Source organism: Notechis scutatus, chromosome 3 (genome assembly GCF_049901735.1).
Source record: "Notechis scutatus isolate UNSWTSFEM ecotype Mainland chromosome 3, rNotScu1.2, whole genome shotgun sequence".
NCBI classification, from domain to species: Eukaryota; Metazoa; Chordata; class Lepidosauria; order Squamata; family Elapidae; genus Notechis; species Notechis scutatus.
Window position 1 is genome coordinate 109,578,076 of NC_142011.1, and position 19,155 is coordinate 109,597,230.

The 19,155-nt window shown below is 36.7% G+C and overlaps 1 protein-coding gene across 3 annotated transcripts in view; it reads left to right on the forward strand.

Moving 5' to 3' along the window:
• RXRG (retinoid X receptor gamma) overlaps positions 1 to 18,889 on the forward strand; it is a 40,491-nt gene extending 21,602 nt beyond the window's left edge. For all 3 annotated transcript variants that reach the window (XM_087960960.1, XM_026682178.2, XM_087960959.1), the window contains exons 5-10: positions 1,444 to 1,613; positions 6,107 to 6,236; positions 8,352 to 8,484; positions 10,872 to 10,963; positions 11,854 to 11,959; positions 18,414 to 18,889. In XM_087960960.1, coding sequence (XP_087817086.1) covers positions 1,444 to 1,613; positions 6,107 to 6,236; positions 8,352 to 8,484; positions 10,872 to 10,963; positions 11,854 to 11,959; positions 18,414 to 18,561 — 779 coding nt within the window. In that variant the 3' untranslated portion in view covers positions 18,562 to 18,889. The remainder of the gene's footprint in view (positions 1 to 1,443; positions 1,614 to 6,106; positions 6,237 to 8,351; positions 8,485 to 10,871; positions 10,964 to 11,853; positions 11,960 to 18,413) is intronic.
• The last annotated feature ends 266 nt before the right edge of the window (positions 18,890 to 19,155 follow it).

Below are 19,155 nucleotides of genomic sequence, written 5' to 3' on the forward strand. Positions count from 1 at the left end.
TTAAAAAAAGAACAACTTTTACCCAAAATCAGGCAAAGCAGGCAGGCAGATTGAGTTGCTCACAGAATCATTCAGTGATCTATCTATCTGCCATCGGCTAGCTCAGTCTCCAAATTTGCTTGCCATGAGTCTGCACTGAATAACAGAACCTTCAGTCCTAAGGGAGGTTCGGCTGTATTTTAAAGCAGAGCCGAAGATCTAAAGCCTAACTAGAAAAAAAGAAATCCAACCATTTCCTGCTTTCTAGCTAATGTAAATCTCCTGGCACAGCAGAACACCTGATGGTCAGAAAAAGAAAAAACAGAAATTTAGCAGGCAAGTTTACTGAGTAAGGAGTGAGTGAGCAGGGAGGGTTCCCGGGGGCCATGTGGGCGGCGCAGCCTTGTGTTTCTGTGCAGCCTGGATTAATTACTTTGGGGGTGTGTGCTCTGGGGGTGACATTTCTCTGAGGTCCACCAAAATTTTCTCACGGCCCACCGGTTGGCGACCACTGGTATAGATAGCATCACCATCAATGGATTTGTAACTGGCTAACAAACCATACTCAATGTGTAGCCCTGAACAGAACTACATTTACATAGAGGGAAGGATTTAGTAGAGTACCTCAACATTCTGTCCTTGGCCTGGTACTCTTCACCATCTTCCTGTCAACCGTATGACCAACTGACCCAATAAAAGCAGGTATCTTCAGGAATTTTAAAACCCCCAAAGCAAAACTTTATTGAGTACATCATTTCAGCACTGAAGAAAGCCAAACCAACTCTAAATTTCCCCACGCAACCCTGAATAGTTAAAAATGAGTTTCATCCCCTCCTCCCACGGAACTGGTTACATTGTCCAATTAAGAATCAGCCTTTTGTTTTGATAACAGTCCATGTCTTGGCTGACACTTGCAGAAGTGTCCTTGACTCTCACAGTTGAAGATTTTAGCCTCCACATTTCATCTCGCCCTTCCCTCCCCCCAGTTCTTTGGCAAGTTGAAAAGCAGTAATAGTCTCAAGAAGCTTAAGCATTTTTCAAACTTGATACTTCATAAATGATCTAGATGAGGGAATAAAAGGGGAAGTCATCAAATTTGCAAATGACACCAAGCTGGGGAGAATAGCTAAAACTTTGGAAGCTAGACTCAATATTCAGAAGAATCTTGACAGACTTGGATATTGGGGCCTAGCCAACAAAATGCAATTCAGTGTTGAGTAAGGTCCTGCATTTAGGCAGGGAAAAAAAATCTGCACAGCCATTGCTTAGGAAAGTCTTAGTAGAATAACTGAACATAGAAAAGAATCTAAGGAAGGAGAAAACCCTGTTCTGAACTTAAGCACCCTGCTGATGGGCGGGAGTCAGAGAAAATGTAAGAAAGTCACAGTATAATTATAGGATTACATTTTGGGACACAGAGTGGAGTGTGTCAAAATTCTTGTGGATCTTTTTTTGTGCACTAAGCGGTTCAAGAAGAGAGGCAAAGAAGCAGAGAGCGGAGTGAGAATGAAGTGGAATCTACAAGCAGCAATGGTGGGAGTCTTGAGGATATGCCCGTGGAAAGGATTTTAGAAGCTGAAATGGCAGTTGAACCAAAGTCTGAATCATATGGTGACGTGAGTGCAGAAACCTCGGTAGGTGAGATTCATTTCTGTGCTGTTCCTTAGGCTGTGAGTAACTGTGAGTAATGTGAGTAACATTGAATATCCTGAATACAAACACATGAGTTAGTGCACATTCAAAAAAATGACCTCTTTGGCAAGTGCACTATAGGTTCATAATCTAAAATGTTTTTAACAACTGGTAATGATAGACACCTGGGGTCTTTTTATGACACACACAAGCAGAAACTTGAAAGTTAGGACAAAAAAATCTATCCGTTTTGGTTTCTCCTTGTCTAAGAAAGTACTAATCTGAAGTTGCTTGTTCTGCCTCTTTTTCCAGACATGCACACAGTGAGCATATGTTGTTTGGATTTCCTCCTGATACATTGTATTTAGCTAAGTGTTAAATTTCTAGAGTGTATTTACTTTAAATAAAATGTTTTTGCTTTACTAATATTACTTGGATTAAATTCCCAATCTCAGGAATGTTCATATGCATATGCAAATGGTTTCCTATTTATTTATTTCCTGACTTCATTATTTTTATAAGTAGCACAAAGAGACTTCATCCTCCTATTTTCCTGTGAGGTGGGTTGGGCTTCCAACATCATTAAACCTTAACTTCTGCTCCTCCCCTCCCCTCACCAAAGCCAGAAAACAGAAGAAAAATAAGAGTTCAGCTTAATTTTGATCTGTTAGCTGCCAAAGAATTCTGTGGACAAGCACAGGCAAAAGGGCAGTAGTTCAATTCACAGAGGTCATCACCCATCCTGCTCAATGGGAGAGTTCCTTGCTTTGAACCAAGCTGTCTTGGGCTGATCTCCTAGGATGAAATGGAAGAAAGATGCCCAACATTCACGGCCTGGGCTGCTGTCCCTACAATGTGCAAGCCTGGCATTTGGGCAGTGTTTCAGATTCTTAAGATGCACATTTGCTTGATATGGGGTATGACTATGGATTGGATCTGCTTCAGATCCTGCTATGTAGTTAGCTTTCCTGCAGGGTCTATGATAATTCACCATGGCCAACTTGCCATGACCAAATTGCCACAGCCAACTCACCACAGCTAACTCGCCACAGGACAATATCAAAGAAATGGTGGAAAAGAATCATTAAAGAAAGGATGCAAAAAGAAAGACAGAATAAAATGTGAATGGCAAAAATTAAAATATTTTTAAATTTATTTTAAATAATTACATAGAATTGTTACATTGTCTCACAATGAGTTGTCCTGTGGTAAGTTGGCCATGGCAAGTTGTCCAATTCCCTTCCTGCATTCCTAGTAGCCTAGCAGCAAAAGACAAATGGGAAGTTCAGAAACTAAATGCTAAATAGGCACCTCTGGAAAGAGGAGCATTCAAAAATCCTTGTAGCACCAGAATACAAACCTAATCCTTATATCATTAGTATGGAATGCCAGAAAAGCCATTGGCTAAATCCCTGAGCAAGCACAATTCTCTCCCACAGTTAAATGGGGGTTTCCTAATACTTTTGTTTTTGGAAAACTTCTGGAGTTAACAGCAGCAAGGGAAAAAATGTAAATATACTCTAGGTTATCACAGAGTTAAGTACAACCTCAGGTTTGCGCCACAGAAATCAGGATAATTCCTAGATGGCACTAAATAATTATAGAATATTCCTTGTGCAGCCATATAGTGGTCTTAATGGAGTGTTACAATCCATATGCAGTAGCTCAAAGGTAAGACTTTCAGAATTCAGGAAGCAAAAACTGGCAAACCTAACTTAAAAATAGAGTAGGAAGTCAAACAGAGTGCAATAGAGATTTTATTATACTTATTTATTCTATTTTCTATTCTATTTTAGACACTTCTTACTCAAACCTTACAAGCTAGTTCCTTGAGACTAGTTCTGCATTTTGGAAAGATCACCCTTATTTATTTATTTTTTTAATAAAGTTTTATTTGGGTTTTCACACACACAAAATACAAGTAAAACATCTTTTTCTGAAAATAGCATGGTCCCGGGTTGAACTTCTTTATACAGACACAAACTCAATTTCATGCTCATTTTTCTATTCTATTCCATATCTTATACTATTTTACATTTTCTATATAGTTTTTCCCCTCTTTTAATTTTCTCAATTTTATTTTGATTATCTCATCTCAATTCAAATCATTATATTTATACTTTTGTCTGTTCTGTTTCAATTTCATATTATCTTTTCTCATTAAACAAATTTTCTCCTGTAGTTACTAATTGGAGTATGACACCTTTATATCTTTTAATTACATCCATTCAACTCTTATTTAAACTTCAATATATACCTTAAGGTTATGACCTTTAATATAATACATAATACATAACTTCCAATCGAATTCTGCTTGGTACATTCTTATAATACATACTATATTCTTTTTAAAAAAAAGGATTATAAATATATGTAATTATAAACCCTCATTCCATTCCAATTCAGTTCTATCATTAATAATCATTAAAGTCTTAACATCTTTAACATTTCTTTTCAATTTAATATCATACTTCCTTAAAGACACATCTAATCTCCATAATTAATTTTTCCCTTATTTCTCTTCACATATGTTTTGTAAATCATTAAATATTCATTTTGTCACATTTATTTATTGACAAGCATTCCACTTAGTTACAATAACTATTTTATCAAACATTTAATCATACATTGTTTCATATTTTCTGAAATTATTTCTATTTCTAATATAACAATACTATCTTATGTACCTTTGCAGAATCCCTTTTTCCATTAGATTTTCACCCATTATCTCTAAATAGGCCCTGTTTCTCTATATTTTGTTTCTGTCCTTTATAACTTCTTTTCCTGTCTTTCTTCCCTCTCTTCTTCTCCCTCCCCTTTTTACCCCCTTGTCTCTCTACTTTTAATTCTCTCTTCTGCATTTCCCTCTTCTGTTGCTTTCTGATTTTATACTTATTTTTCAGTCTATTCTTTTTTGGGGTTGTTTTTCCCAATCTTAAACTTTCCATTCTCTTTCCCCCCCTTTCCTTTCCCCCCCCACCTAAGATTACTTGTTCATTAAAGATGGCTTCTTCTTTGTCCCAATCTTCTTGTTCTGCAGGCATTTCTTGTTGTTTCTCATAGTTCCAAATCTCCATTTCTAAGAACTGAAATATGAAGCCAAAAGAACCTCTCCCTTCTTGTGCATCTTCTTTGTACTTTTTAAGTTCCATTTTCAGTTCTTCTAAAAGTGGAGCCATTTTAAACAGTTTTAAACAACCACCCGATTGATTTTAGTAATTCAAATATAATAACCAAGAATCCAGAGATCACCAAGTAATCCAAATAGTCCCAAGCTGTTTCTTCTTATTTCTTTTTTCACTTTCTCTTCCTGGGGTTTTACTATTTTGTTGCGATGTTTCAGTTAAGATGTATCTTTTGGAAGTCTTGTTGAGATTTTGCTGTAAGTTCTTTTTACTTCCAGGCAGTCTCCTCCCTTCCAGATCCTGCCCTTTTATTCTTTTTCTCTCCTTTCCTGTTTTCAAAATCTTTTAATTATCCAGAAATCTTTATTATCCCTTTGACTTTTTATTTTCAGCATTAAATGCCTATTAATGTCAAAGTGGATTTTTTTTTTCCAATTTCTTGCTTAAGTCTCTTAGCTGTCAGTATAGGAAGAGGAGAAAAAAAATCAAATCCTTTCCCTTTTCTCTCTCCTTCACAGCTTAGAAATCTTCTTAGGGAACAATGTTATTGGGTTTTTTTAAATAGTTTCAATTCCAGGGTACCTTATTTGTTGCTTTTGCTGTTTGACCCAGTCAACCAAAACTTTCTCTTCTTATCTTCCTCCTGCACATTCTTTTCCAGTCGAGTTCTTCTGTGGTGGTCATTACTGACCACCGCTACAACCGCCTTCAGGAAAGGGAGTAATGGCCAGCTGGGGAGGAGAGATGCAGCTCTCCTCAACCCTGCAGGCAGTCTCCCCCCCTCTTCACAACCTCTATGGGGTGGCTTAGCCCCAAAACCAGCCAGCTCGGGGCACTCCAGCGGCGAGCACGGATTGAAACCGCACAGAGACATGGTTTCGGTCTGTTGCCGAAGAAGCTCAAACCGGAATACAAGATCACCCTTATTTAAAGTTGCTCCCTGAATCCTTTTTAGTCTAAGCCATGAGAAACTCATCCATGATTCTCTTTGCTGTTCTGTTCCCTAATAAACAAAGTACAATTTTAAATATATATTTTTGGTGCCAAGGTGTATCTTATAATCTGCTTCAGATTCAGCTCTGTTGATTGGCCACCAATTTCATGTCGCAGTCTGACCTTTAAGACTTTTCAGTTGACAGAAAGGCAATTTCGTTCTTTTTTCTTCTTCTTCTCTTTCCCTGGATGAGGAGATGGGGTAAAGGGGGCAGAAAATACCAATTGAAGACAAGAATTGCTCCATCACCCTGGACTGTCCTTGGGTAGATAGGCAAGATGGATAGACTCTTACAAAAGATTTAAAAGTTTTTTTCTTATAGAAAAACGCCCAAACAAGGTATTTTTGCTGGCTTATATACTTGTTTCTCCCTTAGACCAATGATCCTGTCACCAATATTTGCCATGCAGCTGATAAACAGCTTTTCACATTGGTTGAATGGGCCAAGCGGATTCCGCACTTCTCAGACCTGACATTAGAAGACCAAGTTATCCTCCTTCGAGCAGGTAATGACTTGTAGGCTTCCTCTTTGCCATCGCTCTTTGCAAGGTGTTTTGTTCAGAGGTGGTTTTATTCAGCAGGGTTCTGACCAGTTCTGGAGAACTGGTAGAGAACTGGAAATTTTGAGCAGTTCGGAGAACCAGCAAATACCACTTCTGACTGGAGATTTTACAGTATCCTTCCCCTGCCATGCCCACCAAGACACGCCCACAGAACCGGTAGTAAAAAAATATGAATCCCACCACTGGTTTTGTTCTTCCAGAAGATAAGACATCTTCCCATTTTGGAAAAAATGTGGACAGAATATGGCTAGAGACAAGGAAGAAATGCCCAGCCCTTCAGAATTTGGGCAGCTGTTCAGCTTCCTCACATTTTCATATAATCCAATCTTCCTACTTTCTCTGTAACTGGTTTTCAGCTTAAACATTAGTATTTTTCAGCTGGTGGTCTGTAGAGTTTCTCAGTCATCGAGGTCATCATTTTCAGCTGGTGGTAAGATTCTCTCATCCCAAAGGAATGGGATTCTGAATCTTACTTCATGCTGCATTCCTAAAATAAAGTCCAAAGTTGTCAGGAAAAGGTAGGCGGTGGGTTTTGGAATTGTGTATGCAAATGAATCTCAGAGCTAAACAAGGCAGAATGGTAGGATTTATCCTGTCTCAAGGCTGAAAGGAAGTGCTTCATCTTGACAGCCAGAGTGTAGTACAGGTAGTACAGTTACTACCAGGGCAGTTATGAGTAATATTGTGAACCTCAAATCTAATCCTCTAAATTCTCACTATCTATGGACCAAAGGCAGTCCTAGACAACCATTGGTTCAGTGACCATTCGAAGTTACAATGGCACTGAAAAATGTGATTTATTGTTCACACATATGACCATTGCAGCATTCCTGTGGTCATGTGATCAAAATTTGGATTCTTGGCAACTGGTTCATATTTATGACTGGTTCATATTTATGTGAACCAGAGTCATGATCACCTTTTGTGAATTTCAGACAAGCAATGGAGAAACTAGATTCATTTAACAACAGTGCTTACTAATAACTGTCACAGTGGTTCACTTAGCAACTGTGACAAGAAAGGTAATAAAACAGGGCAAAACAACTATCTCACTTAGCAACAGAAATGTTAGGCTCAATTGTGGTCATAGGTCGAGGACTACCTGTACTTGGGGGAAAAAACATCTCCCCAATTGGATGTGATTGTACAACCCCCATGGATATTGAGATATTGTCATGGTGCTTGTGCTGATCTGTAGAATCACACATCAAGTCAAATGACTGTCCTTTGTGCATTTCTTTAAAGTGAGATTGAAAAGAATAAAAATAAGAACAAAGTTAAACAGTGACTATGTTAGGAAATGAATTTATTTCAAACAAATCCTCAGCACACAGGTTTTTGATATTGAGATATTGTCATGGTGCTTGTGCTGATCTGTAGAATCACACATCAAGTCAAATGACTGTCCTTTGTGCATTTCTTTAAAGTGAGATTGAAAAGAATAAAAATAAGAACAAAGTTAAGCAGTGACTAAGTTAGGAAATGAATTTATTTCAAACAAATCCTCAGCACACAGGTTTTTGATGGTTGGTTTGTAGGTTTGCTTGTCTTCTTAGTATTGGAAAGTAGTAAAACACATTTTTCTCCAATTGCATTGTGAAGTTTAAAATAACTTCTTTTAAACATTTACTGGTTTACTAATATCTGGTGTCCCTGTGCAGAAACATATTTATTCAATAGCAAGTCATATATTTGAATTCTCTTCAAAGATTATGCCATGAGATGCAAACATTTTCTAATAATGTGCAAAATGAGAAATAGGTTTTCAATATCCATGCTATTATCTTTTGCCTTATTACTTATTTCAGTTGCTTTTTAAAAAAAAAGATCTTCTTGATCTTTGTTGCTTATAAGTAATACCAGTAATACTTGTTCTTTTGCAAACAAACTGAACTTTCTGGGAGGGAGAATAGTTACAGGGGTGAAATTAAATAAATAAAACTTTGCACACTCTAGTGTAGCATAAATTCGCGCAGTCAAATTAACAGCCAGTTTATCAAGCAGCATTCTTTTTAAAGAAAAAAAAAAAGTATATATCACTCTTATTTCCTTTTTTAGGTTGGAATGAACTGCTGATTGCTTCTTTTTCCCATCGCTCTGTTTCTGTACAGGATGGTATATTACTGGCCACTGGCTTACACGTGCACCGGAGCAGTGCACACAGCGCTGGAGTCGGCTCCATATTTGACAGGTATGTTTTTATTCTTAATTCCAGCATTTGCATTTTCTTAGATGACTTCTGGTTAGTTATGACAGAGTAAGAAAAGCTTAAATAAGTACTTCTGAAATCTGTCAGAAAGGAAAGGCTGCTTGCGTTTATGCAGGGAGACACTTGTGAAAGTTCTCTGCTCTAATTTTGTTCCCTTCAAAAAAGTTTTGATTTTCAGAAATTGCCTTGGGACTCGCTTACACGCCAGTTATATACCATGTTGTTAGTTCCTTGTTTTGCATATTATTCTGCAATTTCTTATAGATGGATGGTTTCTAGCATTATTTGTTGTTGCTTTTCTGCTGTAAAGATCAAGGGAAATTTAAAAAAAATAAAGTGATGTTAACATTTTTTACTGACTATCCATTTCTTCTTACTGTGTCCATGAGTGGAAATGATCCAGCTCCTGTGAATGGGACAGCATATATGAATGAATTTAAATCCTTTCTATTTACTGCCATCAGCTGTAGTCTTGGGCAAAAGCCACAGCTTAAGAACCCTAGTTAAATTCTCTTCTCTTCAAATTCTCTTCAAAATATTAGTGGCCACTTTATTAAAACTGTACCCTATTAACAAAAATATAGGATCTTATTTTTTTCTGCAAGATTATATGTACATATTGCCTGTATAAGAGCGTATCTCAATTGCATGTCTCCCTCCTCTGTGATATGTTCATTATGAGACAATGTCAAATAATATTGGATATGGTTAATAGAGGTCATATACAGGAAAAGTACCATATTTTTTACTCCACTTTATTTTCCCCCAAAAGTGGGTAGAAATGTCTGTGCGTCTTATGGAGCGAATGCCAGTCACGGTGCCAATCCTTTGGTGATCTGTAGTCCTTTCAGGCTCTGGTTCAGAATATTTTTTTTCTTGATTTCCTCCTCTAAACCTAGGTGCGTCTTATGGTCAGGTGCATCTTATAGTGCGAAAAATATGGTAATTCCTTTTCTGATGAATGGAATGTGTTGATCTAAAGAAGATATGGGGACATTTCAGTTTCCACATATGTAGCCTAGCTAACTAGGTAGTCTATTGTAAGAAAGAGGAAATACAGACATGATGCACAGGCATATTCTAAAGGTACAAGCCATAGAAAGGATTCATAAGGAATTATCAGCGAAGTGGATTTTAAAAAGTAACTGATATGGTAGGCTAAGGATATTTTATGAAATCTATATAGAATCAACACTGCAAATATAGTAGACAACAGGAGATTGGAAGGAATGATTTGTACCTCTAGTTGCTCAAACAGATAAAAAGATTAACACTTTATAAGAGTTCTTCAGTTGTAAAGTTGTAGCTTTCCCTGATTTAATTCACATGTTCCTTTAGAATTGTTCTCCTTTGGAATAAATATATAAAATAATTGGGACAAAAATATGAAAGACATTGCAAAGTAATGAAGGCGTGATATCAGTTGAGTGATACAGTTATTTGTTTATTACACAATTATTTGTTTAAAATAGAATCCTGGTGATGTACCACATAAAGCATATTCAAACAGAATAAAAATTACACAACAGCCTGTAAAATTGCCAGAATCATACAGCTCTAACATCTAAGCATTAACAATTCTCTTGAAAGTTCTCTTTCCATCAACAGCCTAAAATCTGGCAGAAAAGGTGACATGCTGATTTCTACAAGAAAGCCAGAGCATTAGAGATCCCATAGAGAAGCTTTGTCCCCCTTCCCCCAAATTTCTCACAAGAGCACCTTCCTCTAGGACATGCAAACTGAATGAGTGGGATTTAGTTGAAATGGATAATTCTGCAGGTATCTGCATTCCAAAACATACAGGGGCTTTTATCACTGCTTAGATTAAAATCCCAGTTTGAAATAGGATAAAAAACAGTATGAACATCCATTTGCGTGATTACACTATTTCCCTGTTTAAAAAATTCAGATTTTCCACAACCATGAAAATAGACGAAATGCAGTGTGACTCTAATTGATTATAGTGTTGAATTGATGGCTCATTAAACCAAAAAACAAGAACCCACCTCCTTGTAATTCCATACTACTTGCGGCGGCCAACTCGCCACAGGACAACTCGCTGCAGACAACTCACTGTGGGACAATTCTACATGGGATAACTCCATGTGAGAAATGTTATTTGCCATGTTTCTTTGACATTATTTCTATTTTTGTAGAAATGGACAAAAAAGAAAATAATGTCAAAGAAACAGTGATGGATAACATTTACTGGATTGTGTTGTCCCACATGGAATTGCCCCACGGTGAGTTGGGCATAGCCAAATGGCTGTGGTGAGTTGTCCTAGACCCACTTAACCAGTAGAAGCACCAGTAATGCATACATATAATTTGATTCACTCATTCCCCTTCTTCCTTGTCTCTGTATGCAGGGTTCTTACTGAGTTGGTATCCAAAATGAAAGACATGCAGATGGACAAATCTGAACTGGGGTGTCTGCGAGCCATTGTCTTGTTCAATCCAGGTTAAGTATCTTGGGAAGGCTGCAATCTTCCTCAGGAAATTCTCATACCTCTCTACACCCAGCTAATATAGCCATTGACTATGTTGGATTCTGAGGAGCAGAGAGTATTTTTTTTTTCTTGTGACTTTTCATAATTGATTTCTTTTTTTCTTTTTAATTGACTTTCAATATTTGCCATTATCATGCTGCATTACTGAGGCAGCAATGATCTACAAGAAACAATAGGGGTAGATGTATGAAAGATAAAGAGAAATGGAATGCTACGTGGAGAAGAGTAATTGAATAGCAAAGGAAGGTTGCAGAAGAAAAAAGAGAAGGGATTATCCTTCACAAAATAGAAGGGAAAATGGGAATGCTGAGATTGTCCCCAGTATTCAGTATTGGCTATGTTATAACTTCTCAAATTGCAACTGTAACTATGCCGTTATGCTACATGTCTTTTCATAGATTTCTTAAAATAGATAACAAAATTGTTAGATTTTCTTCATATAATACACAATTTAAGAATCAATATGACTGTTTCTGATACTTGTCCGAAATGGTGCAGCACTTTCATCCCTAAGAATGATTACAGCTGATTAGAGCCATGGTGGCGCAGTGGTTAGAGTGCAGTACTGCAGGCTATGTCTGCTGCAGCCAGCTGCCTACAGTTTGGCAGATCAAATCTCACCAGGCTCAAGGTTGACTCAGCCTTCCATCCTTCCGAGGTGGGTAAAATGAGGACCCAAAATTGTTGGGGGCAATATGCTGACGCTGTAAACCACTTAGAGAGGGATGTAAAGCACTATAAAGTGGTATATAAGTCTAAGTGTTATTGCTATTTTTTTTAATTGGTTGTTTCAGGGACTAGAATATTTGTCCCTCATTTTCCTTTATTGTCACTGCATCAGATGCCAAAGGCCTGTCCAGTCCTGCAGAGATAGAATTGCTACGTGAGAAAGTTTATGCTACCCTGGAGGCATACACAAAACAGAAGTACCCTGAGCAACCTGGAAGGTAAATAGAAATTGTTTAGGCTGCTTAATGCATAATGATATTAAGATGTTACAGAAGTACATCAACCATGATGTTTTTGTATCTTAGCTTGAGGTAATAGTACTGAGACATTTTACAAGTAAATACATACTGTATTTCTTTTAGGTTTTCATTGTTCAAGAAGGGAAATAAATCAGCCAAAGTGATTTTAAAGTTTGCCATGCGAGTCAGAGGCACTTATTCCCAGAGTGTTGCATAGTCTTTTTTCAGCTGAAGATGACAATCAAAACTTATCTCTCTATTCCCACCACCCCTCCAAAGACCTTGTAAGGTTATTAGTGCCCTTACCTTAATACAAGTCCCTTTTACTCCTCCTTCTGCTCTGATGGGTGAGAGTTTCTAAGGAAGGAGCTCCTCAAAGCACACTCTAACAAGATTTGGGGAATCCTACCATGCAAGATTTGTGTTAATAGTGTTAATTTTACAACTAAAAGCACAATCACAAACAATTCCAGAGAAGGAAAAGTTTTGAAAAACAGCAGAAGGAGCCATTGTGACTAAACAAAAAGCTTGGTGTATATCTAAAAATTTAAAAAGCATATATGGGAGGTGGAAATAGAAACAGGTCACCAGAAAAAGTGATTTAATAAGTATGAAAGGTGCCAGGAAAGCTAAATCTCAAAACAAGCTTGGCAAAGGATGCTAATTTTTTTTAGAAAAGGGAATTAAAGGAAAAGATTCAGTATATCAGAAGTTTTATGAAAACAGTATGAGGATAATAGATAATAGAAAAAAGGCAAAACTGCTGAACTCTTCTTTTTGCTTCATCTTTTCTGAAAAGAGGACTTGAGTTACACTGGATAACTGTAGGAGCTGAATGAAAGAGTAAGATTTTAGCTCAAGCATAGACACGACATAGAATACCTACTGACTCTGAGTAGGTTCAAATTCAAACCTGCATTTTAAGATATTGAAGAAACTTGCTGATGTCTAGCTTGAATATTATCCATTACCTTTAAAATAACCTGGGTGACATACTGGTTGATTGAAGGAGAATAAAGGTTTCCATCTTCAAAAAGAAGATGGTTCTCAAAGAACCAAAAATCAAGCACTTTGACATTAAGGATTCAAGAGCAGGTGAAAAAAAACATTTAAGTATCTGTAAATAAAACAGTGGTTACTAGACGTTGACATGTCTTTGTTTTAGAATAAGTCTCACCAGACTAACCTAATGTCAATTTTTGAACGTGGAAAACAGCCAGGAAATTCATTCAGTATGCTAGGATGCTTTAGCTGGCTCTAGAAATCTAAATGCATTCAAGGTCAGTCAATATTTCCTGACTATTCTGTTGTCAAGCTCAGATTCAAATCCTGCTTTTTAATCATCTATTTGAAATTATCAAGTAGAACATGTCCTCCATTCCAAGAAGACTAAACCAATCTAGGAGTGGAGTATGTTATCTTTTTCTCTGTTACTTGCTATCTTTTGCCATCGTCTCAGAGTAGCTAGCATACTGCTTCTTTTCTCTTGGTTTCATTCTGAACATATCTAAAGAGCACTTGAGTTTTTCTTCACATGCTTCATTACCTTCCACTCGTGTTGAAGTTGAGCCTTCCTGACAACGTCTCTGCATATTAGGACTACCTCTATGTGTTGTTTGATGACCTTTTTTCTTTACCTATATATAGTATGTGTGTGTGTGTGTCGTTTTAAATCAGATTTTCATAATTTTTTTTGGCAGAGATACACTGGTTTGTTTCTGCTGTTCATATTGGATTTGAGAAGGATTTTTCTTTTAGCATCTTCATTTTAAGGAATTCTTTGCTTTATTTTTCTTACTAACTTCTCAGGCCATTGAATCTTATATAGACAGGAAAAGATTTGGAGCTGATTTTTATGATCAGTTTTTTCAGAGGGCAGGAATGCACAACATCATCCTGTACTACTACTATTACTATTATGTGATTGGTCACTAACCAAGGTTAGTCACTAAATGAGAATGACTGTATATACAAGTTCACTGATATAACAGTGGAAGACTGGCCTAACCTGGTTTAATTTAATCTTTTAAAGTGCAATTGACAAGAAGTCAGTCACTTTCTCCTTCCAGCCCAAGGGACATAAAAAATGTAATACTTGTGGTGTTTACTTTTCGATTCCCCTCCTCCGCCATCCTGTACTGGTAAAGAAATGGGTAGGTCCACCAATAAGAGAGTTTAATTATACTCTGTAGGTATACTCTGCCTTTCAAAGCAGTATGTATAATGTTCCTGCCTCCTGTTTTCCCCATAACAAGTTTTTCCCATAACATGGGTTAGAATGAGATAAAACAACTGGCCAATAGACACCCAGACTTCCATGCCCAAGGGGGGACTAAAACGCCTGGTATCCTGATTTATAATCCAGTAATCCAGACAGAACTTCAAGTTATCACTGGGGTCAAAGCAGAATCATGGACTGATGAATTTCAGTCCATTATTCTGCTTTGACCCCAGTGATGACCTGATATTCTGCCTGGATTGCTGGATTATAAATATTATATATAATGCAGGGATTTCTGAAGTCAGCTTCATTTCAGCCTGGCATTGTAGTACCGCAAAGTGGAAAAGTCCTGAGAGCTATTTTTAAATAGAATACAAAAAGTGGGGAAGGGTGAAGGTATGAGTATAAATGTGGCTTGGTGTGGATTAGTACTCCAGTGTATTTGGCGCTGAAAACTTATCTAGGAAAAAATACAGTTCTTAGTTTGAAAGAGAAATCTCCCACAAGCTAACTTTTATAATTTTTATGCTGTCCCATTCTGCCATCTGCTGGACAATATTTAGATTGCTAAAGTTTTAAAAACCCTTGCATTTTCTGAATTATTTTAAAATCCTTTTGTGTTCTTCATCTCTTTTTTGAGCAGCAGTATTTTAAACCAGCCAATTAATATTTCTTGTCCAATATGCATAACTAAGAGAGTAGTATTGTATGGAGATGACTTAAAGAGAAAAGAGACCTCTAACTGAAAGGAATACTGGCATTTGCAATGCATTCCAACAGCATTTCAAAGTGTTCAATTTTAATTATATTATTACAAATTTAGTAATAGATGGAGAAAAAATAATACTGAATTTTACACATACATAAACACACCACATACCCTCAATTTCATTAAAGGAAGATAACTAATACAAATGAATATAAAGTAAGAAAAAGAAATCAAAGAGAAAGTTTAAAATGCAAGAAAGAAAAAAAATACAAAATAAAGAAAAAAGATATAAAAAGTAGTTTCTAATCTTTTTTACAACAGTTATAAGTATAATTATAAATTTACCACTTACTCTATGGTTACAACATAACTCTCATCTTCCTATAATCTACATAAATCTCATCTTCCTATAATCTACCCTGTCTGATCATCAAAACCATACATTATGCTATTTTTTTTTCTGTTTTACACAAAATGTCCGTAAGGGTTTTCCAATTAGCAATAAACATGTCTTTTCTCTAATTCAATGTCAATTTAGCCATTTCAGCAACTCCCACCATCTTTACCAACTATTCCTCCATTGTGTGTAATGCCAATTTTTTCATCTTTGTGGCAAATAATAATCTTGCTGCAGTTATCATGTACAAAAACAATGTTCCATGACATTTTCCCAATAGTTTGTCCATCAAACCCAAGACAAAAACCCAGGGATAGGATTCAAATTTTTTAACAACCGGTACTGTGGGCGTGGCTAGGTGGGCGTGGCCATGTGACTGGGTAAGCGTGGCTTCTTCTTTTTTCAGCACACCCCTCCCCTGTTTTTTAACCTCCTGGGCCTCAGGGAAGCCTCCTGGGGGGTGTTTTTGCTCCCAGGAAGCTTCCCAGGAAGGGGCCCAGGAAGGCAAAAACAGAGCGTGGGAGGGCACAGCACCCCCCGTCCCCACCCCCCCACGCCCCTTTTTGCCTCCTGGGCCTCAGGGAAGCCTCCTGGGCAAAGCAATAAGAGAGTGAGGGGGGTCCTGGAACAGCTGATCATCGGAAGGGGAAAAAAAGAAATACCTTTAAGGAGTGACTGGGGGGGGAGAACATGTTGGGCATGCACATGCGATGTTGTGCATGCGTGATAAGGACTGACTTGGTGGGGAGGGGAGGGGCAGATGGAGAGGGGCAGGGCCAGCCATGGGCATGATTTGCTGGTTCTCTGAACTGTGCAGAATCATAACTACCGGTTCTATACAATCAGTCCGAACCAGTAGAATCCCACCCCTGCAAAAACCTCTGTCCTCAATTGTATATCCTTCTTTTAAAATCTTCTGAATCAACATGTGTATCTGAATAAAAAAAAATGTAGCTTTTTTACTCATCCACTGAACATGATAACATGATATGTCCCTTCTTGTTATTCCCATTTCCAAAATATATATTTCTAGACAATTTCTCTGAAGATATGTATCAACAGTAAGCAATTTTATAAATTATAAAAATAATTTTATAAAAAAATATTTTTAAGTTTATAACATAATATATATAAATAAAATTTTAAATTCAAGTTTAAGAACTTTTTAAAAATGTAATAAACAGCAAAAGTGAATAAAAATTGATTTTAGAAAGTTACAAATGGACTAAGGATCCAGATAAATTTAAAATAAGCCTTTGGAATCAATTATAAAGAATTTTCCCTGTAGGAAAATGTTGACACTAGTAACCTTCAGAGTCCATTCTTGTATCAAAAATATCCTTCAATTGGCCTAATATTAGAATAATTTGCTTCATTCTGTAACTATGTCAAGTTTGTGTGTTCTTTTTAATTGTAATCTTTAGTTCCCTCTAATGCCCAATTTTTTAAAAAAATGTTATTTTTTTTCTTTTTAAATTCAGAACAACAGCATTTTCCTACAGGGAAAATTCTTCATAATTAATTCCAAAAACTTATTTTAAATTTGACATAGTTACAGAATGAAGCAAATTATTCTAATATTAGGCAAATTGAATGATATTTTTGATACAAGAATGGATTCTGAATGTTATTAGTGTCAACAGAGACATCTGCCTCTATGACGAGTCTGCATCTAAAAATGTTATTGGAAGAGGAACAAGTTCTACCTGACAAGAATGAGCTGAAAGTGTATTTACAAATTTATTTATTTATTTAGAATATGGCAATGTTACATTAACCAGGAGATTACAATGCTAATGCAGAATTGTAGTTTGGCTGCCTGTTAGCTAGCCCTGTTTGGTTCCCACTCACGTGCTTCTTAAGATGTGCCACATGAGGGCGAGCTGGCTCCACACCAGCAAGAAAGGCATGTGGCTTTCCTGTAGCAACAGCATCCAAGGCCCTCTCCCTCCACTGAAGCTGCTGCACCAACAGGCATTGCAACTTGGAAGGTTCAGCACCAGCAGGATTCTAACTGTCTGCACAAAGTGCCACCTCTTTCCCCCCACCAAAGTAGTACCTATTTATTTACTCATGTGTAGCATGCTAGGAGGGCAGAAGCTGAACAACAGGAGCTCACCACACCACATAGTGCTAGGATTTGAACCTCTGGAGCAAAGATTATCTCCAGTGTCATTAAGTGACTAAGCCACCATGCCTCCCATATTTATAAATGACAGGCAACAACATGGAAAAAGATGTTATACTGAATGTATAGAAGACGTCTAATATCTTCATTAAAAGCAATATACAAATGATGTTCAATTAATATATCAAGAGAGTGATCTGATAATTTTCCTATATTCAATTTACAAAAGAGTTATTGTTAAAATTTTGAAGAATCTCGAGGGAAGAGAGAAAGAAACAGTGGAAAGAGAGTTCTACATCATTATTTGATGTTGATCACTAAACATCAAGACTGTTAGAAGTGAAAGGAATATAAAGTTAGTTTATTTGATCAAGGTTAAAATAAATATGTTATTCCTCGTAACTCTTAAAAATGACTGAAAGGACTGAAATGACAATGCATTATGGATTTGCTTATAGTTAAGAGATGTTATATGGGAAGGAGAGATCATTTCTGCATTGTTAAGAGGAGGTGATAATTTACTGGAATTACGCTTGTTGGGATGTCACTTCTTTATTTCTTTTTTCCCTTTATTATATCCTTTTATCTTTTTTTTCCTATTTTGCACCTTCTTTTTATACTTATATTTTTTAATCTGTATTAATGTTTTACTTGTAAATATAATCTTTAATAAAGTATATACATATACATACACATACAGTACATACACACACAAATACACACACACAAATAACAAATAATTCTCTCTCTCTTTCTCTTTCTCTCTTTTTCTCTCTTTCTTGATGTGTGTGGGTGTGTATAAAATCAGTGGCATCCAAAGGACATATGGTTTTAATGATGTCAGATATTTTAGCACTTGCATGCAGGCTTCTGCTGGCAACCCAGTTCATAAAAGGTGGGTTCTCTTTGACCTTGGTGTTACCAACAATAACTCATTACAGATTTTCCTCTCTCTTTCTCCCTCCCTCCTTCTTCCAGATTTGCTAAACTTCTTCTCAGACTGCCTGCACTGAGATCTATTGGTCTGAAATGCCTGGAACATCTCTTCTTCTTCAAGCTAATTGGTGATACCCCTATTGACACCTTTCTTATGGAGATGTTAGAGACACCTCTGCAAATCACCTAATGAGGACAGGATGCTAACAAGAAAGTGCAAATGACACCACTGAAGAGGTTTTGTTCCTGACCTGCCTGCTTTCACCCATTCCATTCTCCTGAACGTTTGTATGGAATGACTTTCAGAAAGGAATAGGAACTCCTATAAGTGTTTAGCTTTTAAAAAAACGGAATGTTGTTCATATGCAAACTTTTAAATAGCGGCTAGGAGGAACCGGGCATCCTGCAGCTCATTGAAAGTTACTTGTAGCTCATCACAAAAAACTTGTATGAAAGATTGAATTTAAACTATTTTTTTCACTTCCCAAAAGATGAGAAATAAAATATATGAATACTTAGTATGGAAGTCACTGCTGAGGTCTTGCTTACTGGGTATCCTGAAGAGTGGAGTCACCCTTACAACATGTCACTTATATCTTTGTATACTTATGTTCATATTTTACCCATAATATATATATATACACATGATAAGAAACTTGCACTAGATATTGTTGACATCATAATTCCAAGATGGAACAGGATAATTTGGAATAGACTTCCATTCATTTACACGATCTGAATCTGGGCCTGTTTTATTTTAGATAGCAAAACCACACACATGACT